Consider the following 21135-nt stretch of genomic DNA (forward strand, 5'->3'; position numbering starts at 1 on the left):
TTTGAGTATCGGGTATAAAAACGGCTTGCATGTGGGAGTATGCACACAAGCCGCCTATTTCAGAACCGAAAGCATGCTTATTAAATTTCTTCTTTGAAAATCGTTTTGCGGATTATTTTCTCTAAATTCGGATTTCATTTTTTATTAATTTGTACTAATTAAATTTCATAACAAATTTGAGGCAAATCTTTTTCTGTGCAAATATAAATGCATACATACGTACTTCAAAAATATTTTCTTATTGACGCCACGCACGCTGAATACCCTAAAGGCAATTATTCTAATGTGAATTCATTTATGAAATGCATTATGTATTTGTACATATGTAAGTGCATTCGCTCATAATATTATATTCGTTTCGTTATTAAACAAAATTTTCATATAGAGAATATACCATATAAAATCTGTTTTTTATATTGTGGACGAGCGTCTTCAAAACGTGTCATCATCTCAAATGAATTCTAAAGTAATGGTGTACGCTTCGACAGCGCCATCAAAAAAACCCAATAAAAGCAGGCAGACCAAAAATGTTTGAGAGTCGTGTGCACACATACAAATACATACATAAATCTTTACGTCATGTATAAAACGAAAGAGCGGCTGACTCTTGAGCGCTCTCGCTTTGGCTTTGAACAAAATTTTAAGAAAGCCTGGAGCCAGCTCTGCAGCCAGGCAGAAAAAATCAAGTACAAAAAATTTGTATGGCGCTACTCATCTTACTATGTATTTGTATTGTCTTTGACCAAATGTGTGACGATCGTGAGAGAGCTCTCTGGAAATGTGTCACCCTATACAAATACACTTTGGATAATCATCTTCTTTCGGCACTGTCTCACCCATGATGCAATTATAAATATGCTATATAATTGCATCATGGTCTCACCCTTCTCTCACCTCCTTATCTCCTTTGTCTCTCCCCCACTGTTCGTGGATTCGAATCCGCCAATTGTGATCGTTCACTGTACTGCCATGAGTTCTCCAGTTGCGGTGTTGGGGGACTCTGTGGATGTACGCCATATAATTATAATCATATCATGCATACATATCTGCTTTTTGACGACGATCCACAGGAATGGCTGCCAGCCGCCTGTCTCCTCATCTTCCTCGCTTGCCGGCGCAGAGGGCGAGTGCTCCCATCAAGGACACCGTTAAATGCTAGCCCCTGCCCACTGCCACAAAAAGAGGAGTAAATTGCTTAAAATTATCACATACTAAAGCTGCTGCAGGGAGCAGGTCTGCACTGGGTACCCCATCACGGATGAGACAAATCACATTATTAGCCGTCGCCGGTGCCGGTGCCGCCGCCGTCGTGTTGTCCATCGTGCGTCCTGTTGTTGCACGTTATTTTTAAAATTTTCGTTCGGCCCCTTTTGATTTTAGGCGCCAAGCCGCTGTTGCCGGCGTTTGGCCGCAAATTGTGGCGACACGTCTGGAGCGTGGCAGCAGCAGAAGCAACACACAGACACACAAAAGATATGTATAAAGCGATAATGCTAAGAAGAAAAAACTATATCACACATACACCTGAGCGGCGGGGGCAGCGTCAGAGAAGAGGGAGAGACAAAACCGAGATACAAGATAAGAGACAGCCAACAGGCGCCCAGACGGCCGACGCGGCGACGACGCCGACGCCAACGATGAAGACGCAGCATCGCATCGCATCTCCAATGCCCCGATGCCAAGAGATATCAAGCGGGTCGGATGGGATAGGATCGGATCGGGACCAAACGGTCTCAGGTCTGGGGCTCTGTTGCTCAATTAACAATGAAAAGTCGGACTGGTACGTCATAATATATTTTTATCTGATTACCTGGCAGCGATACCCTGGCGATAGAGGTGAGCGCGTGTGTGTTGACACGCCAGATAGATTACCGCTCTCCAGATTTCTGGATTCATCTAGAGAGAGCCACCATGATCCTTTGACGATGGCAGCCCGTGTCACGCACTCACCTCTATCAGCGTGGCCCAAGACGAGACAGTGGCGCCGTTCGCCAGGGACGGCTCCCACAGAATCGTGCGTCAGTCTGTCCAGACATGGTAGATGGTGGCTCCAAGCGACATTCAACCAATTGTGGTTATTGCTGTTGTAATTTTTCGCGTGACTCTCATGTCAAGATTTGATCTTACTTGTGGCGTCGGCGTTGGCGGCAGGCGGCTGTCCCGAAGTTGTAGTCGCATCAATGATGCGCCACATGTGTCCCCGGCACCGGTAGGTTTGCCAAATTAGCCATATTTTAGTTGAACCTGTTCATTTTGTTTATTCGCGAGCTCGGGGAAAACTATAAACACTAATTAAGGCTTTATATCACATTTTTTACTACAAACTTCGTTTTCTTTCTTTCTATTTGTGTGTGTATAAAACAGGTGGCGCCATAGTTGATTCTTATTTGAATTTCAACACAAATACGTTTACATGGGAATGGTGATTCGAAGTAAACAAAACTCGAACAGCTGTGACGAACCGCGTTGCCAACTAATGGAAAAAAGTTCGGCCGCAAGAAAAACAGATTTAATAAAATGAAATAATGGTGGGCGGCTAAAAGTAATATTATCTAGCCAACTCAAACATAATTTAGTCAAAAAATTTCTCTTAAAAGCAGATCTGCTGAGTTTTTGCTATCCGCAGAGGTCAGCTGTCAAACGTGCAGTTGGCAACGCGGCAGTCACAGTGCGACTGTCAAAAGCGATAAAAAAGTTGTCTCCGCATCGAGAATTCAAATAAATATTTTCCAGCATTTCGGTAGGTTTTGCTCGATCTGTTCCGCAGCCACGCAGCTCCTCGAATTCCCGTGAAGTTTTACATCCCCCGGTACATACAATTATGAGGAAAAACAGTTACAGCGGGCACAAATCGATAGTTGACCAATGTTGCCAGGCAGCTTACTTATGTAATTGTTAGGAAAGAGGATTGCAGTTTTTGTGGTTGCTTCTCGTTGCAGAAAATATGATACGTGCACCGCTTGTCAAGGCGCTGGGCGCACTGGGCTCACCCACACATCAGATCGCCAGCCGAGCGGTGCGCACCAGCGCCATCGTGGCCCAGACACCGGCCAAGGCGCCCGAGAAAATCGAGGTCTTTGTGGATGATATTCCCGTGCAGGTGCTGCCTGGGACCACAGTGCTGCAGGTGAGTGTGTTGGCATCGTAATCCGACAGTGATCATCCATCATTTCCATCCATTCCCCGTCTGGGCAGGCTGCAGCCCTGGTCGGCGTTGAGATTCCGCGCTTCTGCTATCATGAGCGCCTAGCTGTGGCCGGAAACTGCCGCATGTGCTTGGTGGAGGTGGAGAAGAGCCCCAAGCCGGTGGCCGCCTGCGCCATGCCCGTCATGAAGGGCTGGCGCATCAAGACCAACTCGGATCTGACGCGCAAGGCTCGCGAGGGCGTCATGGAGTTCCTGCTGATGAACCATCCTTTGGACTGTCCCATTTGCGACCAGGGGGGCGAATGCGATCTTCAGGATCAGGCTATGGCCTTTGGCTCCGATCGATCCCGCTTCACGGACATAAACTACACCGGCAAGCGGTAAGAGTTCTGCGATCCTTTCAAATCCTCCTGCTGATTGCATCCTTATTTTCTGTCGAGTGCAGCGCCGTGGAGGACAAGGATATTGGGCCGCTGGTGAAGACCATCATGACCCGCTGCATCCACTGCACCAGATGCGTTCGCTTCGCCTCCGAAATTGCCGGCGTGGACGATTTGGGCACCACCGGACGCGGCAACGACATGCAGATCGGTACCTACGTGGAGAAGCTCTTCCTCTCAGAGCTCTCCGGGAACGTGATCGACTTGTGCCCCGTAGGTGCCCTCACCAACAAGCCCTATAGCTTTGTGGCCCGCCCCTGGGAGATCCGCAAGGTGAGCAGCATCGATGTCCTGGACGCCGTTGGCAGCAACATCGTCGTTAGCACCCGCACCAACGAGGTGCTGCGCATCCTGCCCCGCGAGAACGAAGACGTCAACGAGGAGTGGTTAGCGGACAAGTCCCGCTTCGCTTGCGACGGACTCAAGCGCCAGCGCCTAGTCGCCCCCATGGTGCGCATGCCCAACGGCGAGCTGCAGGCCGTGGAGTGGGAGGGAGCGCTCATTGCGGTGGCCAAGGCCCTCAAGAAGGCCAATGGACAAGTGGCCGGCGTTGCGGGACAGCTGGCCGACGTTGAGGCCATGGTGGCGCTCAAGGATCTGGTCAATCGCCTGGAGGGCGAGACGCTCGTCACCGAGCAGGGGTTCATCAAGGGTTCCGGTACCGATGTGCGAGCCAATTATTTGCTCAACAGCACCATTGCCGGCCTGGAGGAGGCCGATGCCGTTCTCCTGGTCGGCACTAATCCCCGCTACGAGGCTCCCCTGGTCAACACGCGGCTGCGCAAGGCCTATGTCCATAACGAGTCGCAGATTGCCTCCATTGGTCCCAAGATCGATCTGTCGTACGAACACGACAACCTCGGTTCCGATCCTGTCCTCATCAAGGACGTCTGCTCTGGCTCTCACGCCTTCTCCAAGGTACTCGAGGGCGCCAAGAAGCCAGCCATTATCATTGGTGCCGATCTCCTGGAGCGCGAAGATGGTGCCGCCATCCATGCCACCATCGTGGAGTATTGCCAGAAGCTCAAGAAGCCAGTGAGTCGCTCTTCATGCATCTCTCTTGTATTATTACGATTATTGCTTTGCCGCAATTGCAGGAGTGGAACCCCTTCAACGTCTTGCAGAATAATGCCGCCCAGGTGGGAGCCTACGATGTGGGCTACCAGCCGGGAGCAGATCGCGCCGTCAAGGCCCAGCCCAAGGTGCTGTTCCTGCTGAATGCCGATGCCGGCAAAGTGACCCGCGAGCAGCTACCCAAGGACTGCTTTGTGGTGTACATTGGATCGCATGGCGACAATGGAGCCTCCATTGCCGACGCTGTGCTGCCTGGTGCCGCCTACACGGAGAAGCAGGCTATCTACGTGAACACGGAGGGCAGACCCCAGCAGACATTGCCGGGCGTGTCGCCGCCGGGCATGGCCCGCGAGGACTGGAAGATACTGCGTGCCATCTCTGAGGTGGTGGGCACCCCGCTGCCCTACGACACACTCGACGAGCTGCGCGCTCGCCTTGAAGATATTTCGCCACATCTGACGCGCCTCGGAGAGCTGGAGTCAGCTGGCTTCAATGACACCGGTGCCCAGGCTGCCATCGTGAGTAGACCCTGGGTCTTTATCTATTCTCTCTGCCTCATGCACGACCTTTCCTTTTGCAGAGCAAATCCATCGGCGGCGGAGCCATCGATGTGAAGCAGAAGGAGCTGCGCGACTACTTCATGACCGATGCCATTTCACGCTCCTCCCTCACCATGGCCAAGTGCATATTGGCGGTCAACAAGCAAAAGCGGCAGGACGAGCAGGCCAAGCAGAGCGTGGCCATCTAGACCTCCTACCCCTGATATAACTACTTATTAATTAATGCTCTATATATTTTTTTTAACTTTGCTTCCGCCCCCGTCTCCTTAAGAACAGAACAGTCAGCAGGAGGAGTCGCAGCAGGAGTAATCGCCGGCATAGAACAGCCTTGGCGGAGCTCTAGGCATTGTGAAATGTCTTTCAAGTTGTTCAAAACGAAACAAAAAATAAATAATTATACAATACGTGAAAATAGGAAAAACCAAAATAAACATCAAATAGACAAATACAAAATAATCTTCGGACGGAGCTTTCCCTGCAGATGGGATTCCGGATACCCCTTTCCACTCAAAAGAACCCACGAAGGTTACCCCTCATTCTGATGATGCTATGGCCATCCCGCTCTTAGTCATTTGGAGAAAGCGATTCATTTAAGTTGAACTCGATATATTGGGTGTCGCTTAAAGAGGAATATTGTTCAGAGGTTCTTGGGTCCTTAAGCTTGAAATACAGATAGATATAATGCCATATCCTGTACAATTTAGTCTCTATAATGTCGAATGTCAGATTATAATTTAAGCTGAATAATCCTCAAGCTGTGAGGTTTCTTGGAGAGAACTCACCAAATATGCAACGAAAATTGCATAGGAATATTTAAAACTCTAAAAACCAACCAGCAAATAAGGAAGGATATAATAATAGGCAAAGTAAAAAGTGTCTTAGAACATTATAAGCCATTCGTCTTTCGAAGCACGATACATCATAGCAATAGTTCGAACTAACTTGGGCTTCAAGTTTTTCTCTACAAGCAATCATCCTTGTCTGTTGAGGATGACCCATTATGGGCCCCTATTTTTGATTGCCACAAGTAATTCCACCTTTAATCCCCAAATGTCAATTCATTTTTGTCCTGGTTTCACTTATTCCAGAAGGTCTGAAAGGCTCACCAATAACTGAGTGACCTCCTATAAAATTACTGTCTGAGGAGTCATTGGTCAAGGGTCAAGGTCCACCTTCATTGATTGGTTTTCAGGTGTGCTCTAGAGCCTATGTCGACATATGTATGTATGTTAAATTGGATTAGGGCATGCAGAAATGCATGCAATAATTTCCATATTTTTAAAAGGCAGTCGCAGCTCCGTGGAGTGGAATCCACCAAGTCCCAATACCAGATGTGGATTTTTAGATCCTTTTATATGATAGAACATATATGCTTGAACAAAACAACAAGACATCTTCTGATTGTGGGTGAAAAATTATATTTTCCTACCATACAGATAGTGTTTTTCATGGGGTACTATAATTTGTTAACATAAATTCAAAATTTTGAGTGCAACTGTGGGGCATGGGACAGGTCAACGGGTAACAGGAGGGAGCAGGTGTTGGGGTCCCTTGCGGCGGCCTCCAGGCTTCCGCCGGTCACCATCTCCAGGTCCCCGGTCCCCGTTCCCCGCTCTCTCTCTCTCTCTGTATCCTGTGTATCTTTGCCCCAGAGAAAGGGGTTCGGCAAAGGCGTAGGTTGAGGCTATTGTGTGTTTGGGGGACTAATTGTGTGGAAACTTAAACGAAACGTAAACTTTGTATCGCTGGGCCGCGGCAACAACAACTCAATTCAATTCAATTTGCTGGTTGCGGGCAGCGACGGCTAAGGCGGTGTCTCCCTCCGGCTGCAGGGGTATCTTCCGGGGGCAAGAGCAGATTTAGCTGCAGCAGCTGGCCGGCGTGGGGTCCAGGCCGGAGCGCTTGGTGATGCTGAGGCGTGTGAATTCCTCGGCGGTGGTCGGATGGATGCCCACCGTGTTGATCAGGGTGTTGATGGTCAGGCCGGACTTGAGGGCGGCGGCAAAGCCCTGGATGACCTCTCCGGCAACGGGTCCCAAATAGTGGAGACCGTAGACGCGTTGGTCGCCGGTGCGCTCGGCCACGGCCTTCAAGTAGCAGTAGCGCACGCTTTTCTGGGGAATAAAGAACTCCGTGGGCTTGTAGTAGCCGTGGAAGACCTCCACTCCGTCAGCGCCGTGTTGCTTGACGGCATCCTCCTCGCTGAGGCCCACGCAGGCGTACTCGAGGGGCGTGAACACGGTGGTAGCCACGTCCGAGTAGTCCATGCGCTGGTTGGAGCCTCCGTAAAGGCGACGGGCCAGGAGACGGCCGGCCAGAACGGCCACAGGTGTCAATTCGGGCTTGCCGTAGATGATGTCGCCAACGGCGAAGATGTTGGCCACATTGGTGGCCTCCTTTGTGTCCACTTGGATCTTGTCCTTGAATGTGGTAACGCCAGCGTTGGACAGATTCAGATCCTCAACCAGCCCCTTTCGGCCCACGGCCCAGAGTACGGTGTCATAGGTGTCTTCACCCTCCTCGCCAGTCTCCGTGTTCTTGTACTTGACCAGCAGCTTTCCGTTGTCCTGCTTCTTCACCGAAAGTGGCACCGTCTTGCGCAGGAAGGGAATGCCGCGCTCATCCATCGAGGAGGCCACCAGCTCGGCCATCTGCTGGTCAAAACCACGCAGCACAATCGAGCGCACCATTACAGTGGGCTCGTAGCCGAGCCCCTTCAAGAAGCCAGCGCACTCTAGGCCAATATCTGTGTGAAAACAGAGATGGATTAGAGCGGATGGAAGGAATCATCAAATATCCTACTTACAGCCAGCGCCTACAACCAGAGTCTTGCCGGGCTCGTGGTCCAGACTGAACAGATCATCGCTGGTGATGCCGTACTCGACGGCTCCGGGAATGTCCGGATAGCGGGGACGTCCGCCCACGGCAATAACGAATGTCTGGGCGGTGATTGTGCGGTCGCCGCTCTTCAGCTTGGCCACCATGGTATGCCTGTCCACAAAGGAGCCCAGACCATTGATATACTCCACTTTTCTGTGAAAATAAAGATTGGTGATTAGATAGATTGCGGGGCACAGGCAGGCAGGGTCCACTTACTTGTCGCGCAGATCCACACGAGTCACCCAATTGACGGACTTGATGTGGTTCTGCACAGAGGAGACCAGCTTGCTCCAGTCGGGCTTAATTTTGTCATCCACATTCCAGCCATAGGCGGCGGCCTCGTGGACAGCCTCGCCCAGCAGAGAGGCCTGGTGCATCAGCTTCTTGGGAATGCAGCCAACATTGACGCAGGTGCCGCCAACGCCCCACTTGGTTCCGATGGGCGTGGGTTTTACGTAGTCCAGGCAGGCTACACGGGCCCCATTCTGGACGGCCTCCTTGGCGCAGGCCAGACCCGCTGAGCCGCCGCCAATCACAACCAGGTCGTAGTCATAAGTACCTGCAATGGAAGGAATGCCAAGAGAATTGTGTTTTCAATCGGGTCGGAAGGATATTTAAAGATAGCACCTCCTTGGGCCATTGGTAGATCCCGACGCAGGCGTATGTCGATGTAGGCCGAGCGGTAGACGCTCCGCTCATGCGGTGGCTCTCCGGCGGCCACGGAAGCGGGCACAAAATCGAAAAGATGCATGTCCAGACAGGATCCGCGGCAGAGTCCTTACTGAACGAACGTCTTTACCCAGTCTTTGCTTAGATGCAATTCAGAGATAGCCACACCTTGACCCTGTCCTCGGCCTGCCCCACATGCCAGGCAAATCAAATTGAAGCAATCATCTGTGGCACGCCCGTGCCATGTACTAACGCGACCCCCTGCGATTTGCTTTGGCCCTTTGGGGACTGCCATGGTTACAGCCCAGTAATCGTAATGGCAATCGCTTTTGAAGCCAGAGGCAAGACCACAAAACAACAGTTGGCAGCCCCAGCCGCAGCCCCCAAGCAGATATCAGTTTTCCCCCGTATTCCCGGTTTATCTGTTTCCCGATCTTAAAACCACATTTGTCGTCACATTGCAATCAATTGTTGATGTTTGTGACGATGACGAAGTCCAATGATGATGCAACTATCCATTTGTTATGACGATAAGGAATAGCATGCACAAATGATGGTGAAATCACACCCAGAGAGAGAGAGAGAGATAAAGAGATTCTCGAAAGTTCCGTTGGCTCAGCAAAGGGTCACACTAAAGAGAGTCTTGTGAAATTAATGTATGGGTAAATGTGTGCCTGTACCCGCACCTATGCATGTACATATGTACATATGCATGAGTTCAATAAATTTTTGGAAAGCTGTTAGTGCCCTCCACAATGACTTTGCAGATTGTCGAAACGATTGCCGGCATAAACCTTTTGCCGATCTACGTGCGGGAGTACGAAATGCGATAAGCTTATTTGTATGAGGGGTAACGGGGTTTGGACTAACTGTTATTGCATAAGCGATATACATTGAAAGGGTCGGTCTGCCTGACAACAAGGAGAGGTCTTTGTACAATCAATCTCTGTGTACCCCTCTGCTTACCTCTAGAGGACTGCTGACGATTGGGCTGATGATCGTACATCGTCTGCCTGTCGCAGTGTGGATGCTGGGGGGCAACGGCAGCTGCTCCTATACCGCCTATGTTGGCAGAATCTGTGGTGTCGGTCATTTGTGATTTCCCCTGACGATTGCTCTGCATCGTGTATAGAGTTCGCTGCCTTGGCTTGTCGTTGTTATGAAAACTCAGGATACTTGAATTTGTGAACTTGTTTTGTAGAATGCTAGTGGCAACAGAGCCAGACGTGAATATCGTCGCATACTGCCGCACGAACGTCACCGAGAATCTCGAGTTCCACAGGGTGAGCGACATGTCTTACGGATGGATCTATCTCTCTCCAGAAAATTAGCGAACTTTGCAAAAGCTGTAGAACGCCTTCTGGTCTAGCGGCGGTGGAACAACACAGAAAACACGTCGCTGTTGGAATGCCACGAATCTAGTGGGTAGGCGGAGGCGCCGATAGCGGGCTACGTAACAGCGAGACATAGGAGAGAGCGGCGAGAGTGCGCACCGCTGATGCGAATGCGACGAGCAAAGAGGAACGTCGATAGAGCGTTCGAGATGACGGCAGCGGCAACCGAGACAGCAAGAGGGCCACCGCGAGAATTTGCACAAATCTCCATTAATTCCAATTGGAAGTGCAACAGTTGTCCGCTCTAGGGTTGCTAGCATTGTATGCCTCCTTTTCAGAAGAACTGCATCCATTCCAAAAAAAGGGAAAAATGGACTTCGGGGTATCGATAACTTCGGCAGGATGGTTGGCAACACTGTCAGCTGCCTCCGGCGGCCGTCAAATGACTTTTTGTTACGATAATAAACTCAAGTGTGGAAAGCAGATAAGCGACCAGAAACGTTGTTCTGGCAAAATCCATCGAGCCAGACAGACGTCCAAGCCGCTTAGAGCCCAGCCCTAGCATTCAGCCTGTGTTTGCCGCCAGTGTCGCACATTTTATTGTGGCCCATAGCCCTAATCTCGAGTGTGGACCGCCACTGCACGATTAGATTTACGCTGATCATCAAAGCCGAAGACCGACGACGACGGGCAGAAGGACAAGATGAACTCCATTCTGATAACCGGCTGCAACCGTGGCTTGGGCCTGGGCCTGGTCAAGGCCCTCAACAGCCTGCCTCAGCCGCCACAGCATCTCTTCACCACATGTCGCAGCCGGGCACAGGCAGTGGTGAGTACTCGCTTGATTTATTTTTCATTTCGTCAAGTCATAGTTGCCCCCTCCATGACTCATATCCCAAGAAACTACACGAATGACAATATAACTAGACAGACAGACAACAACTACAAACATGACGGCCACTAATTCGTGGTCATTCTCTCCAGTTTACTCCACACTTTCACACTCACCTTCCACGGGCGCCATTTTTTGTATCGTCGTTAGATTGTCCAAATAATTCAGGCCAAGGGACAGTATCAGCAAAAGACGTGCACGCAAAATAATACCTTAAGATTGCGGAAGAAATAGCAGTTATTAAGATCTATCTATCACTCTTGACAGCGAAACGCAAATGGGAAATAAGCGGCGCAAGCCTTATTGCAATAGCTTTTGTACTAGTGTTTAGGGCTGCAAAAATATCGCTGGTACTATTGATAATATCGATGGTTTTAAAATTTTAGCGATAGATCTATGGTTTTTTCGACCATCGTTTCGAATATCGTTCTTTCTGCATTCATTGGAGCCAAGGATGACAAAAACTTTTTTCCAAGGGTGGAATGCTCATTTCTCAATCTGTGGTGAACACCTTACAACTGGACTGGTACACCCCAAAGGAGACCTTCTTCAGTGAGAAATTCACCTCGCAAATTTATTGCAAAATCAACTTCGGCAATGTTGCAAACAACAATAGCTTCGACACATTTGCTACATGTAAAATATATATATATACATGCGATGAAAATCGAAAGCGCCAAAGTAGAATTTTTTGAAAGAGAATTTAGTGAAGCTTGACAGCACGATTTATGCAGAATGTTGTCTATACAAATTGGATGTTTCCAACGGTAAAAAACGTAAATTAAATGTGTATGGAATCTCGTTGTTGAAGGGAAATTGTTCTGATGAAACGGCTATCAATACTATCGGCTGAATACGCTTGGAGTGACAAGGATGTACACGTAATCCCTTGCACTTAAAAACGATGTGGTCCTAAAAGATAAGGAAAAGAACGAGAAAACCATTATACTGATTGAGTAGGTGACCCGGAAGTTTTAGAAATTGCTTTAATTTTCAGCAGCGCTTTGAATGTTTTCATTATCGTTTGCTTGTGATTTCTTGGTTGCATTGAACTGGCATATCATATCAAGACTATGGGGCCATTTTGTTAAAACACCATATCCTTACATCCATATCATACTTGCATGTAGCTTGAACACTCATCGTTTGTCAACCGACTTCATCTAGGGTATGGACATTTGTATACCATATTTCCTTCAATTTATGTTAAAGTTATGTTTTTTAAGGCGGCTTTGAACAATGATTTCTTCTCGGATTAAAATGTCTTTGACCTATTCATGCGTTTAATTAGAATTCTGTATATGTATGTCCATATAAATCTCGATAGCGTTACATCTGTAAACTGGTATCTACCATTAGCAGCCCTTAAAAAGATAATAAACTTCTTCTAATGTTTTCGCTTTAAAGGAACTGGAGGATCTGGCCAAGAAGCACTCGAACATACACATCTTGGAGATCGGTGAGAGGACAGTGGCCAGAGTCTGGAACATTCCACAAACAATACAAAAACAATTCTTGCAGATTTGAAAAACTTCGATGCTTATGAGAAACTGATCGGCGAGATCGAGGTCGTAACCAAGGGTGAAGGCCTCAATGTGCTCTTCAACAACGCAGGGGTGGCCCCCAAGTCTGTGCGCATTGGTGCCACCAGGCCACAGGACATCCTAGATACCCTGCACACCAACACCGTGGTGCCTATCATGCTGGCCAAGGCCTGTCTGCCGCTGCTTAAGAAGGCTTCCGAGGCGAACGGCAGCGAACCCATGGGCGTAAGCCGGGCCGCTATCATCAACATGAGCTCCGTGCTGGGCTCTATTGGGTCAAACACGGATGGCGGCATTTATGGCTACCGTACATCAAAGTCCGCCTTGAACGCGGCCACCAAGTCGCTGAGCATCGACTTGTATCCGCAGAAGATCCTCTGCATCAGCCTGCATCCCGGCTGGGTGCGCACCGACATGGGCGGCAGCAGCGCCCCCTTGGACGTGCCCACGAGCACCAACCAAATAATCCAGACCCTCTGCAAACTGAACGAACAGCACAACGGTGGCTTCATCAACTACGATGGCTCTCAGCTGCCCTGGTGATGACCGGTGATAGTGCCTATGCATGTTATATCCCTTGTTGACCCTTATTGTTGTGGTAAATGCTGTTAAATAAAGTAAAGGGAAGACAGCGTTAGTGTATGATTAGAGTTGTATATTTTTACGTGCATTCTACTGGATTACAGAAGGGAGTATTGATGTGTCATCCTGACGTAGGTCCTGGGGAGGTGTCGCAAACGGGAGTTTAACGTAATCCCTAAATGCATTCTACCGCAGTTTGCGAATGCTTACACACAAGAATTTGAAATTTCTATGATACATCAATTGATTACGATCTAAAAGTGGGGTAAATTTGCATGATTGGGTTTCTTCATGCGAGGTGGCACCACGGCTGTGGGCACTCTGGACGCAGCATTGCCTGATGCGGGCCGTCCACGGGTTGGTACTGTACCCTCATCGGGCTCGTGGTGTGCAGCGCCATTGGTTGCGTCAGGCGGCAGTGGCAGCTGACGCGGCATTACCATGGCTGTTGGGCGAGAAGAGGGCTCAGCACCGCCTGCCTCCGGGTTTGGGAAAAAGAGTCCTGAATTGCCCTCGATGGGGTAGGGCGCGCGACGACGTGGATCTATGCGTGGCCGCCGACTGTTGGCATTACCCAGAACCGAGTCGTGGTTCAGTAGTGGTGGGTCGTTCCACCCAGGTGTGAGGGAGCCTGTTGGGGTGGAGGATTAGGACCTGCTGCAAGTTGAATCGATCATCGCTCGATTTCTTACCAGGAAAGGCACCATTGGGCACCACGCTCGGTCCAACTGGCAGAGGTGGCTGTTGGACGCGCACTTGTCGTCGTAATTGTTCCTCAATCTCCGCATCGAACTGCGCCAACGACTGAGTCACTCGGGGCGACACAGCCGCTGCTGGTGGCCCCTGCCGTCGTGGTTCGGACCCGTTCGTGTTATTCATTATTGTTGAATATGTTTTTTCCTGGACTTTTTGATAGATTTTTGTCTGTAATGTTGTGGAAAATGTGTAGTCTATCGATAGCAATTTGTTGGGTCTGTCTATCATAGTATGATGCACAACAAAACTTACTCGCACAACCAGAACACTTTTTCCATCCTTTCCCTTACTTAATAGTCTGCATCTTGATGCAAATAAGCATCTTTATGCCTGCCTTGTACAGTTTTTAGCCTTTTTTTTATTTTAATAGTGTTTTTTTTATTTCTGCGTAATTTGTAATATTAGAGACAGTGTGACCGTTTCGAAATAATAAGAGTAATACCCCGTTTGCACACAACGCAATCATGAGTAGAGAGTAAATCAACTAAAGCGTCTCGTCTTTCAAAAATCGAAACAAATAAATTTGTTCGACGAACGAGTTCTCCTGTGGATGCGCTTGCTTAACATATTTTCTTTAGTCTTTTCTATATTTTATATAGTCTATATTTTTAAAGATTCCGAAAGGTGGTAAGAATCACGAAATATAAACCTGAAGACAGCAAAAGCACAATTATCGAAAGCGTTATCTTCAAACTACCACGATCTAATAGAAAAATTATCGAAATGTTTGAGTCGTCGCGTTAATTCGATTAGTTCGTTACGTTATCATTGCATTTGCAAGGCCAATGCGCCAGACTTTTTAAAATTGTTGGGATTTGTGGGATGGAAAGTAGGCAAAATTGTCAAATGTCTTTGTATGGCTTCCCATTGGGCACTTTATGCACCTCGTTTGGAATGAAACTGAAGCAACCCAACACTCATCGATTGCATTAGGCGTTCAACTTCCTTTTTTGTTTGTTTAGTTTTGATGCTAATATGGCCTCTTACAATAGCCGCTGTCACACGCACAAGAGTCTTAAATCTAATCTTGTGCAGTGGCCAGCAGCTGCAATAAGTACCGATCGAGCTAAATCACATATTCACTGAATCACTGGGAACTGAAATGGAAATATGTTTGGGGATTGCGAGTGGGAGTTGGCTTGGGAGCAGGTTTGAGGACTGGCAATTGGGAGACGGGGATTTTGCCGAATGTTGAATAAATAAATGATGATGATGCCCCCAACATATGTTCAAAGTTCCAGGCTAGTTATGGGGTTAGCGCCATCAAAGTTTCCCAACTCGCTCTCCCATCGGTAATTGGTCTCTGAGGGCAGGGGCTGAGCACGTTTTGAATATTTGATTTCCAGAATGCCGGCTGCGGTTTGGGATGGGTCCTCCGCCAGCTGTTCCTCACTTCTTTTTTATTGATTTTCAATTTAAATACGTTTTTTAATATACGTGTGCTTCGTTTTTCCTTTTTGCAAGTCCAATTTAATCGCCGCTCCGCTAATTAATAATATTTCGGCTGTCCGGGACATCCTTATAGCACTTCAAACACACACAGAAAACTTAAAAAAAAATGTAAGAGGCTCTGTTGGGAGCTGTCCTGCCAGGAATTGACCAGGGATTCATCCTGTCTTGTGGCTCCGACTCTGAATCTATGTTTCTGGCTGTGGCTGCTGCTGGAGGGTGCTGCTCTTCCGGATGGTTGTCGCTTAATTAACGGTGTTTCACTGAGACATTGTTCTGGCTGTCGCACGGCTTTTATAGTTGCAGGTGGAACTACTGTCACGCTGCCGCTGTCGACGCTGCTGCTGCTGCCGTTGCCGACTGCGTCGTCGCATCCCTCGGACTTGTTTAAGTTTTTTCAACTGCAACAAAAAACACGGACGGACGAAGACTTACATGTGTGCGTGTAATATTGTTAGGGCCTCTTCGTGTCTGTGTGTGTCCCAATCGGAACGGAAAAACTGCTGCCTACTTTCAGGGGCCGTCCTCTTTGAAAACCTACAAAGGAAAAGCAGAAGTAGCAGCAGCAGCACCGGCAGGAGCAGCTGAGCGGCAGAAGTCAATCGAAGTAAAAAAAAAGAACGCGGCACATTTCCAAAAGTGCTACAGACAGCCAGACATTGAGGCAGGTTTTGTGCCCCGACACTGCCGCCCCACGGGGTGCTTGACACTTTGACCAAAGGCAAAGCCAGCCAGAGCCAGATCCAGAGCCAAAGCTGAAGCCGAAGCCCAATTGGAAATATGATCCGTATGGAGATATGCACCTGCAACTGGAATGGCTAGCAGCGAGCGTGGGGAACACACACAATCACTGAGGAAACCCCATGCTGTTCATCCCCCATCTCCCATTCACCATTACACGAGGGCGTTACAAAAATTAAATAACATTTTTCCACCTGCTCTGCCCCCGCACTTGTATGGCATCCCCAGGGGCGCAGGAGGTCCGGTCCAGTTCGGTCCCGGGGCTTGGAATGCTTCGTTGGCCAGCGCCCGTACAAGGGAGCTCTACCACGGGTTGAGGGTGGGGTGTTTGTTTCTGTGCGTGTGGATGCGTACGTGTGTGTGTGTGTGTGTGTGTGTGTGTGTGTGTGTGGGAGTGGGTGTGGGTGTGGGTATGAGTATGGGGAATCTCAACAAAGGTAACGGTAAAGGTAACACCAAACCTAGAGCTTAAGCAGCGCGTATCAAGTGACAGATTGTCTGCGGCAAGCAGGCCATCGGAGGCGATCAGTCGATTGCCGTCTTGGGGAAACCATAATTTCTAAAGCATTTTCCACATACATATACATATACATAAGTCATTGCTTTCCAACCAATGCACTATGGGAAATTTTCCCAACTTTAGTGGCAATAATTAATACTCTTCCAAACTAAAAGATATTTTTGGTTTAGTTTTTTGATAAGAGTTTATAATATTAAGAAGAAGGCACTTTAAAAAAATGGTCGTGGCAGCTCCTTTTTATACCCGATACTCAAAATGAGTATTGGGGTATATTAGATTTGTGGTGAAAATGGATGTGTGTAACGTCCAGAAAGAATCGTTTCCGACCCCATAAAGTATATATATTCTTGATCAGCATCAATAGCCGAGCCGATTGAGCCATGTCTGTCTGTCCGTCCGTCCGTCTGTCCGTCCCTATTAGCGCCTAGTGCTCAAAGACTATAAGAGCTAGGGCAAAGATGTTTTGGATCCAGACTTCTGTGATATGTCACTGCTACAAGAATATTTTAAAACTTCGCCCCGCCCACTTCCACGCAGAATCGGAGAGAATGACCATATCTTTTAGACTGCAGAATCTGAATTGGATCGTAATATTATTATAGCCAGCATCAAGAAAACAATTTAATTTTTTCTCGCCCTGTCTCTCTCTAACACACACGTAGCATAACCGGCTTTGCTTAGAGTAAAAAATTAGCGCCTAGATCTCAGAGACTATAAAAGCTAGAGCAACCAAATTTGGTATCCACATTCCTGTGATATCGGACCTTGATTCCGCCTACACAAAAGACGAAAATCTGTTGCACCTACAATATTGCAAATTCGAGAAAACTAAGAACGCTGAATCATAGATAACGACCATATCTATCAGATTGCTGAATCTGGATCCGATCAGATAATTTGTATAGCCAAAAGGAACAAATCAATTTGCAGTGGCTACGCAGCGCCCGACGTCACGCTGAGACTGATTTTCTGTCTCTCTCGCACGCACTCTTTGTCGTGTCGTTTAATATTCGCGGCGTCTGCCGGAGGAGAGCCATACTGACTAAGTATCGGGTATAAATGTAGAGTTGCGGTGTCCGCAGCAACTCACAACGTTGCCCCTCGTTTGTAATTGTTAATAGTCACTGCAAATTGATTTGTTCCTTTTGGCTATACAAATTATCTGATCGGATCCAGATTCAGCAATCTGATAGATATGGTCGTTATCTATGATTCAGCGTTCTTAGTTTTCTCGAATTTGCAATATTGTAGGTGCAACAGATTTTCGTCTTTTGTGTAGGCGGAATCAAGGTCCGATATCACAGGAATGTGGATACCAAATTTGGTTGCTCTAGCTTTTATAGTCTCTGAGATCTAGGCGCTAATTTTTTACTCTAAGCAAAGCCGGTTATGCTACGTGTGTGTTAGAGAGAGACAGGGCGAGAAAAAATTAAATTGTTTTCTTGATGCTGGCTATAATAATATTACGATCCAATTCAGATTCTGCAGTCTAAAAGATATGGTCATTCTCTCCGATTCTGCGTGGAAGTGGGCGGGGCGAAGTTTTAAAATATTCTTGTAGCAGTGACATATCACAGAAGTCTGGATCCAAAACATCTTTGCCCTAGCTCTTATAGTCTTTGAGCACTAGGCGCTAATAGGGACGGACAGACGGACGGACGGACAGACAGACATGGCTCAATCGGCTCGGCTATTGATGCTGATCAAGAATATATATACTTTATGGGGTCGGAAACGATTCTTTCTGGACGTTACACACATCCATTTTCACCACAAATCTAATATACCCCAATACTCATTTTGAGTATCGGGTATAAAAATATGAGGCCAATTTCGACTGTGCAAGGCCAAAAAACTTATTAAAAAACCATATGATGGGACTGAATTGTACAAATTTTACTTAAATTGTTTAATTTTAAACCTTATAGTACTTCAAAGTTGCAAGAACAAATTTCAGTGTTAACAGAATAAGCTTCTAGCTAGAGATCAGCGGACCAGTGAACAGTGGTTCCCGCTGATAACATTTAATATCAATGTGTTTTTCATATATGTGGCGGTTAAAGCTATATAATTTGAACAATTTTTGAAAAAATGATTTTAGCCGGAATCAATCACTATCTCCAATGCATTGGAGTGCAATGCGGCCGGCCCCTGTTAGTATGCTTCAAAAGCAAGCAAATTCAGAGGAAAACCCCAAGCAGACAAATATAGATGGAATTTTATGCGGGCTAAGGATGTTCTTGGGAAAGATTTGGTCAATAAAACAAGAATTAAATAAATATAAATCGAGTTTAATCAGTTTTGGAAGGTTGTAGATTGTATTTGAAAAGAGATGGAATTTGGTTATATTCTTTACAAAAAAAATTATAATAAAAAGATATAGTCTTCTGTGCAAAATATTGTATTTGTTTAAAGACCATTATAAATTGTATTTGAAAAAAAGAAAGAAATGGGGCTCGTGGAGACTTGTAGATTGTACATATTTATAATGAACTGGATGATAGAAAAAAACTAAACTTTGTGTATAATTGTAACAAGAAATTATTAGTGGAGAAAGTTATACAGGAATTGGAGATTAAGAAGACTACTCTTTGAATTTGAAAAGATATGGGTTATAAATTGTGTCTGCAAAGAAATTATTCGAAGAGAAAATTCAAGATTGCAGATGTGTTTTAGGGGAATGACTAAGGAAAATTAAAAAAAAAAGAAAAGATCGAATCGGAACACAGATGTGCATTCTACTAAAAATATGTCACTGAAAATAATAAATAATGCTCTTCCCAGTGTCGTCTAATGAATCGTTGCTTGTTGCTTTTGCCGTTTTTGCTTTGCTTGAGTAATTGAATTGAATTGAATATTTAATTAAGCCGAAAGAAATGTGAACATAATATAAAGTTTACAATGAGCTGTGATTGTTGTTGTCTGCCATAGAATTCATATCGTAGCCACGCTGCTCCACACAAGGCCCCACACAAGGCCCCACACACACAAGGCCCTGCTGTCAGCCTGGGAGTACAGTGAGTACTAGGAGCACATGTCCAAGTTGATTTCAATCAATATTCATGTAATAACGGTGTAATGTGCACACTCCGCCCTCTCAATTATTCCCAGTCAAATACACACTTACCCATAGTGCATGGTACACTCGTGTCCTGTACATACCTGCGAACGCGTCACACGTGTCCTTTGCAGAGAAACCGAGAGCCAGATATCTACGAGGCAACAAGACCATAGAGAGAGTCCAGGGAGCAGCGACCTTCTTTGCTACGTCACAGTACTTGAAGACACTCAATGAAAAGGAGGGAAGGCCGAGGCTTTGAATACCCTGCAGCGTTTCAATGTTATATAGGTCTTAACTGGTTGTTATATAAAGAGACACATATCGAACTACAACTTGTTGAATTGCAAGGAATATATTCTTATGTTTTGGGATATAATAATTAATAAACGTCATTGGAAGAAATAGACACTTCTTTCCCGTTTTCCTACGAGTTGCTATGGCAGTTTGGGATATTTTCTTACCTTAAGCTATTTGTTTTAGGATGATTCGAAATCTTATACACACTAGATAAATCTGTCTTTTGTATGTTACAAACATGTGGTCTATGTCGCTGTACCCTCCTTTTGAAAAAAATAAAAAAAAATGGTTGCGAAGCAAACCGAAAAAATGAAAGTATAGGGAGACCAGAAAAGGGGTGCAAGAGAGAGTGCTACAGGCGGGGAGGCAGTTGCGGGGCTGTTTTAAAAATAGATGCCCCAAAAATTTATGAAACAGACACAGCCCCTGCCAGTGGGGTCCAAAAACGGCAATGACGGTGCAGACGTTTTGTTTCTTCCTTTTGCCTTTTCCTCTGTTTTTCTCTCAGTGCTTTTCGCTGGGTCTCTATACTCGTCTCTCCGTCCTCCGCCTCGCGCCTTTGCCTTCGGTCAGAGTTCGTGTCAACTCGGCACTGGGTTACTGGGTCTGCAAGCCCGATGGCAGCCAGAGGCAGAATCGGAAGCAGTGGCAGCGCCAGCATCCGGCCCCACGCGGACTATGACGTCAGCAAAAGCGGCGGGTAAATGGCCTCTGCAGACGCGTCACATGTTGCTGGTTTCCGCCACACAGTGGGTGCCACATCCCTAGAGACGTACCCACAGCGATCCCTCCATCTGCATCTTCATCTTTGGTGGTATTCCTATTCTTATTCGTGTATTCTAATGACATCGCCTCGAACTTCAACAACAAACAAAAAGTAAGAAGAACAACATCAACAATGCTGAAGCTGCCCCTGAAAGTAGGCATCACATCGGTGTGTGTGGGTTATTTATAAGACGTGGAAGTCCCCTTATTAAATAAATGCTGTAATAAGAGCTCGTGTATGTATATGGTGTATAGGTTGTTCTCTGGTTAAGTTTGTATAATAGTTTAAGAAAGTAAGGCCCCGGAAAAAAATGGTGCCAAAATACAGACCAAATTGTGGGAAGGAATCGTTTTTTGAAGTGGAAGAGCTTGGGCTCTAAAGAGCGTTAGAGAAATCTCTGATAAAATTAAATAACTGGGACTC

At 46.9% G+C, this 21135-nt stretch overlaps 4 protein-coding genes across 5 annotated transcripts; 2 read left to right on the forward strand and 2 right to left on the reverse strand.

Moving 5' to 3' along the window:
* The first annotated feature begins 2665 nt into the window (after positions 1–2665).
* On the forward strand, positions 2666–5633 carry LOC6596857 (NADH-ubiquinone oxidoreductase 75 kDa subunit, mitochondrial). The gene is made up of 6 exons (XM_026990050.1): positions 2666–2740; positions 2940–3127; positions 3196–3527; positions 3593–4622; positions 4685–5179; positions 5242–5633. Exons 2-6 carry the CDS (start codon positions 2945–2947, stop codon positions 5407–5409), a joined length of 2208 nt encoding a protein of 735 aa, XP_026845851.1. The 5' UTR covers positions 2666–2740; positions 2940–2944; the 3' UTR covers positions 5410–5633.
* A 983-nt stretch (positions 5634–6616) lies between these two features.
* LOC6596856 (thioredoxin reductase 1, mitochondrial) lies at positions 6617–11210 on the reverse strand. Of its 2 annotated transcripts, none has more exons than XM_002022052.2 (4): positions 11113–11210; positions 8318–8660; positions 8028–8254; positions 6617–7967 (listed from the first exon to the last, which is right to left on the reverse strand). In XM_002022052.2, exons 1-4 carry the CDS (start codon positions 11126–11128, stop codon positions 7081–7083), a joined length of 1473 nt encoding a protein of 490 aa, XP_002022088.2. In that variant the 5' UTR covers positions 11129–11210; the 3' UTR covers positions 6617–7080. The 2 variants fall into 2 exon arrangements, with proteins under 2 accessions (XP_002022088.2, XP_026846021.1); XM_026990220.1 differs by lacking the exon at positions 11113–11210 and adding an exon at positions 9737–10154.
* Positions 10564–13177, forward strand: LOC6596855 (C-factor). Its single transcript, XM_002022051.2, has 3 exons — positions 10564–10933; positions 12404–12455; positions 12518–13177. The coding sequence occupies exons 1-3, from the start codon at positions 10808–10810 to the stop codon at positions 13081–13083; spliced, it is 744 nt and encodes a 247-aa protein (XP_002022087.1). The 5' UTR covers positions 10564–10807; the 3' UTR covers positions 13084–13177.
* A 3-nt stretch (positions 13178–13180) lies between these two features.
* LOC6596854 lies at positions 13181–14225 on the reverse strand. Its single transcript, XM_002022050.2, has 3 exons — positions 14131–14225; positions 13815–14046; positions 13181–13753 (listed from the first exon to the last, which is right to left on the reverse strand). Exons 2-3 carry the CDS (start codon positions 13999–14001, stop codon positions 13377–13379), a joined length of 564 nt encoding a protein of 187 aa, XP_002022086.1. The 5' UTR covers positions 14002–14046; positions 14131–14225; the 3' UTR covers positions 13181–13376.
* Between the last annotated feature and the right edge of the window lie 6910 nt (positions 14226–21135).

The sequence above is a fragment of the Drosophila persimilis genome, unplaced genomic scaffold (genome assembly GCF_003286085.1).
Source record: "Drosophila persimilis strain 14011-0111.01,24,50 unplaced genomic scaffold, DperRS2 tig00000520-arrow-pilon, whole genome shotgun sequence".
NCBI lineage: Eukaryota > Metazoa > Arthropoda > Insecta > Diptera > Drosophilidae > Drosophila > Drosophila persimilis.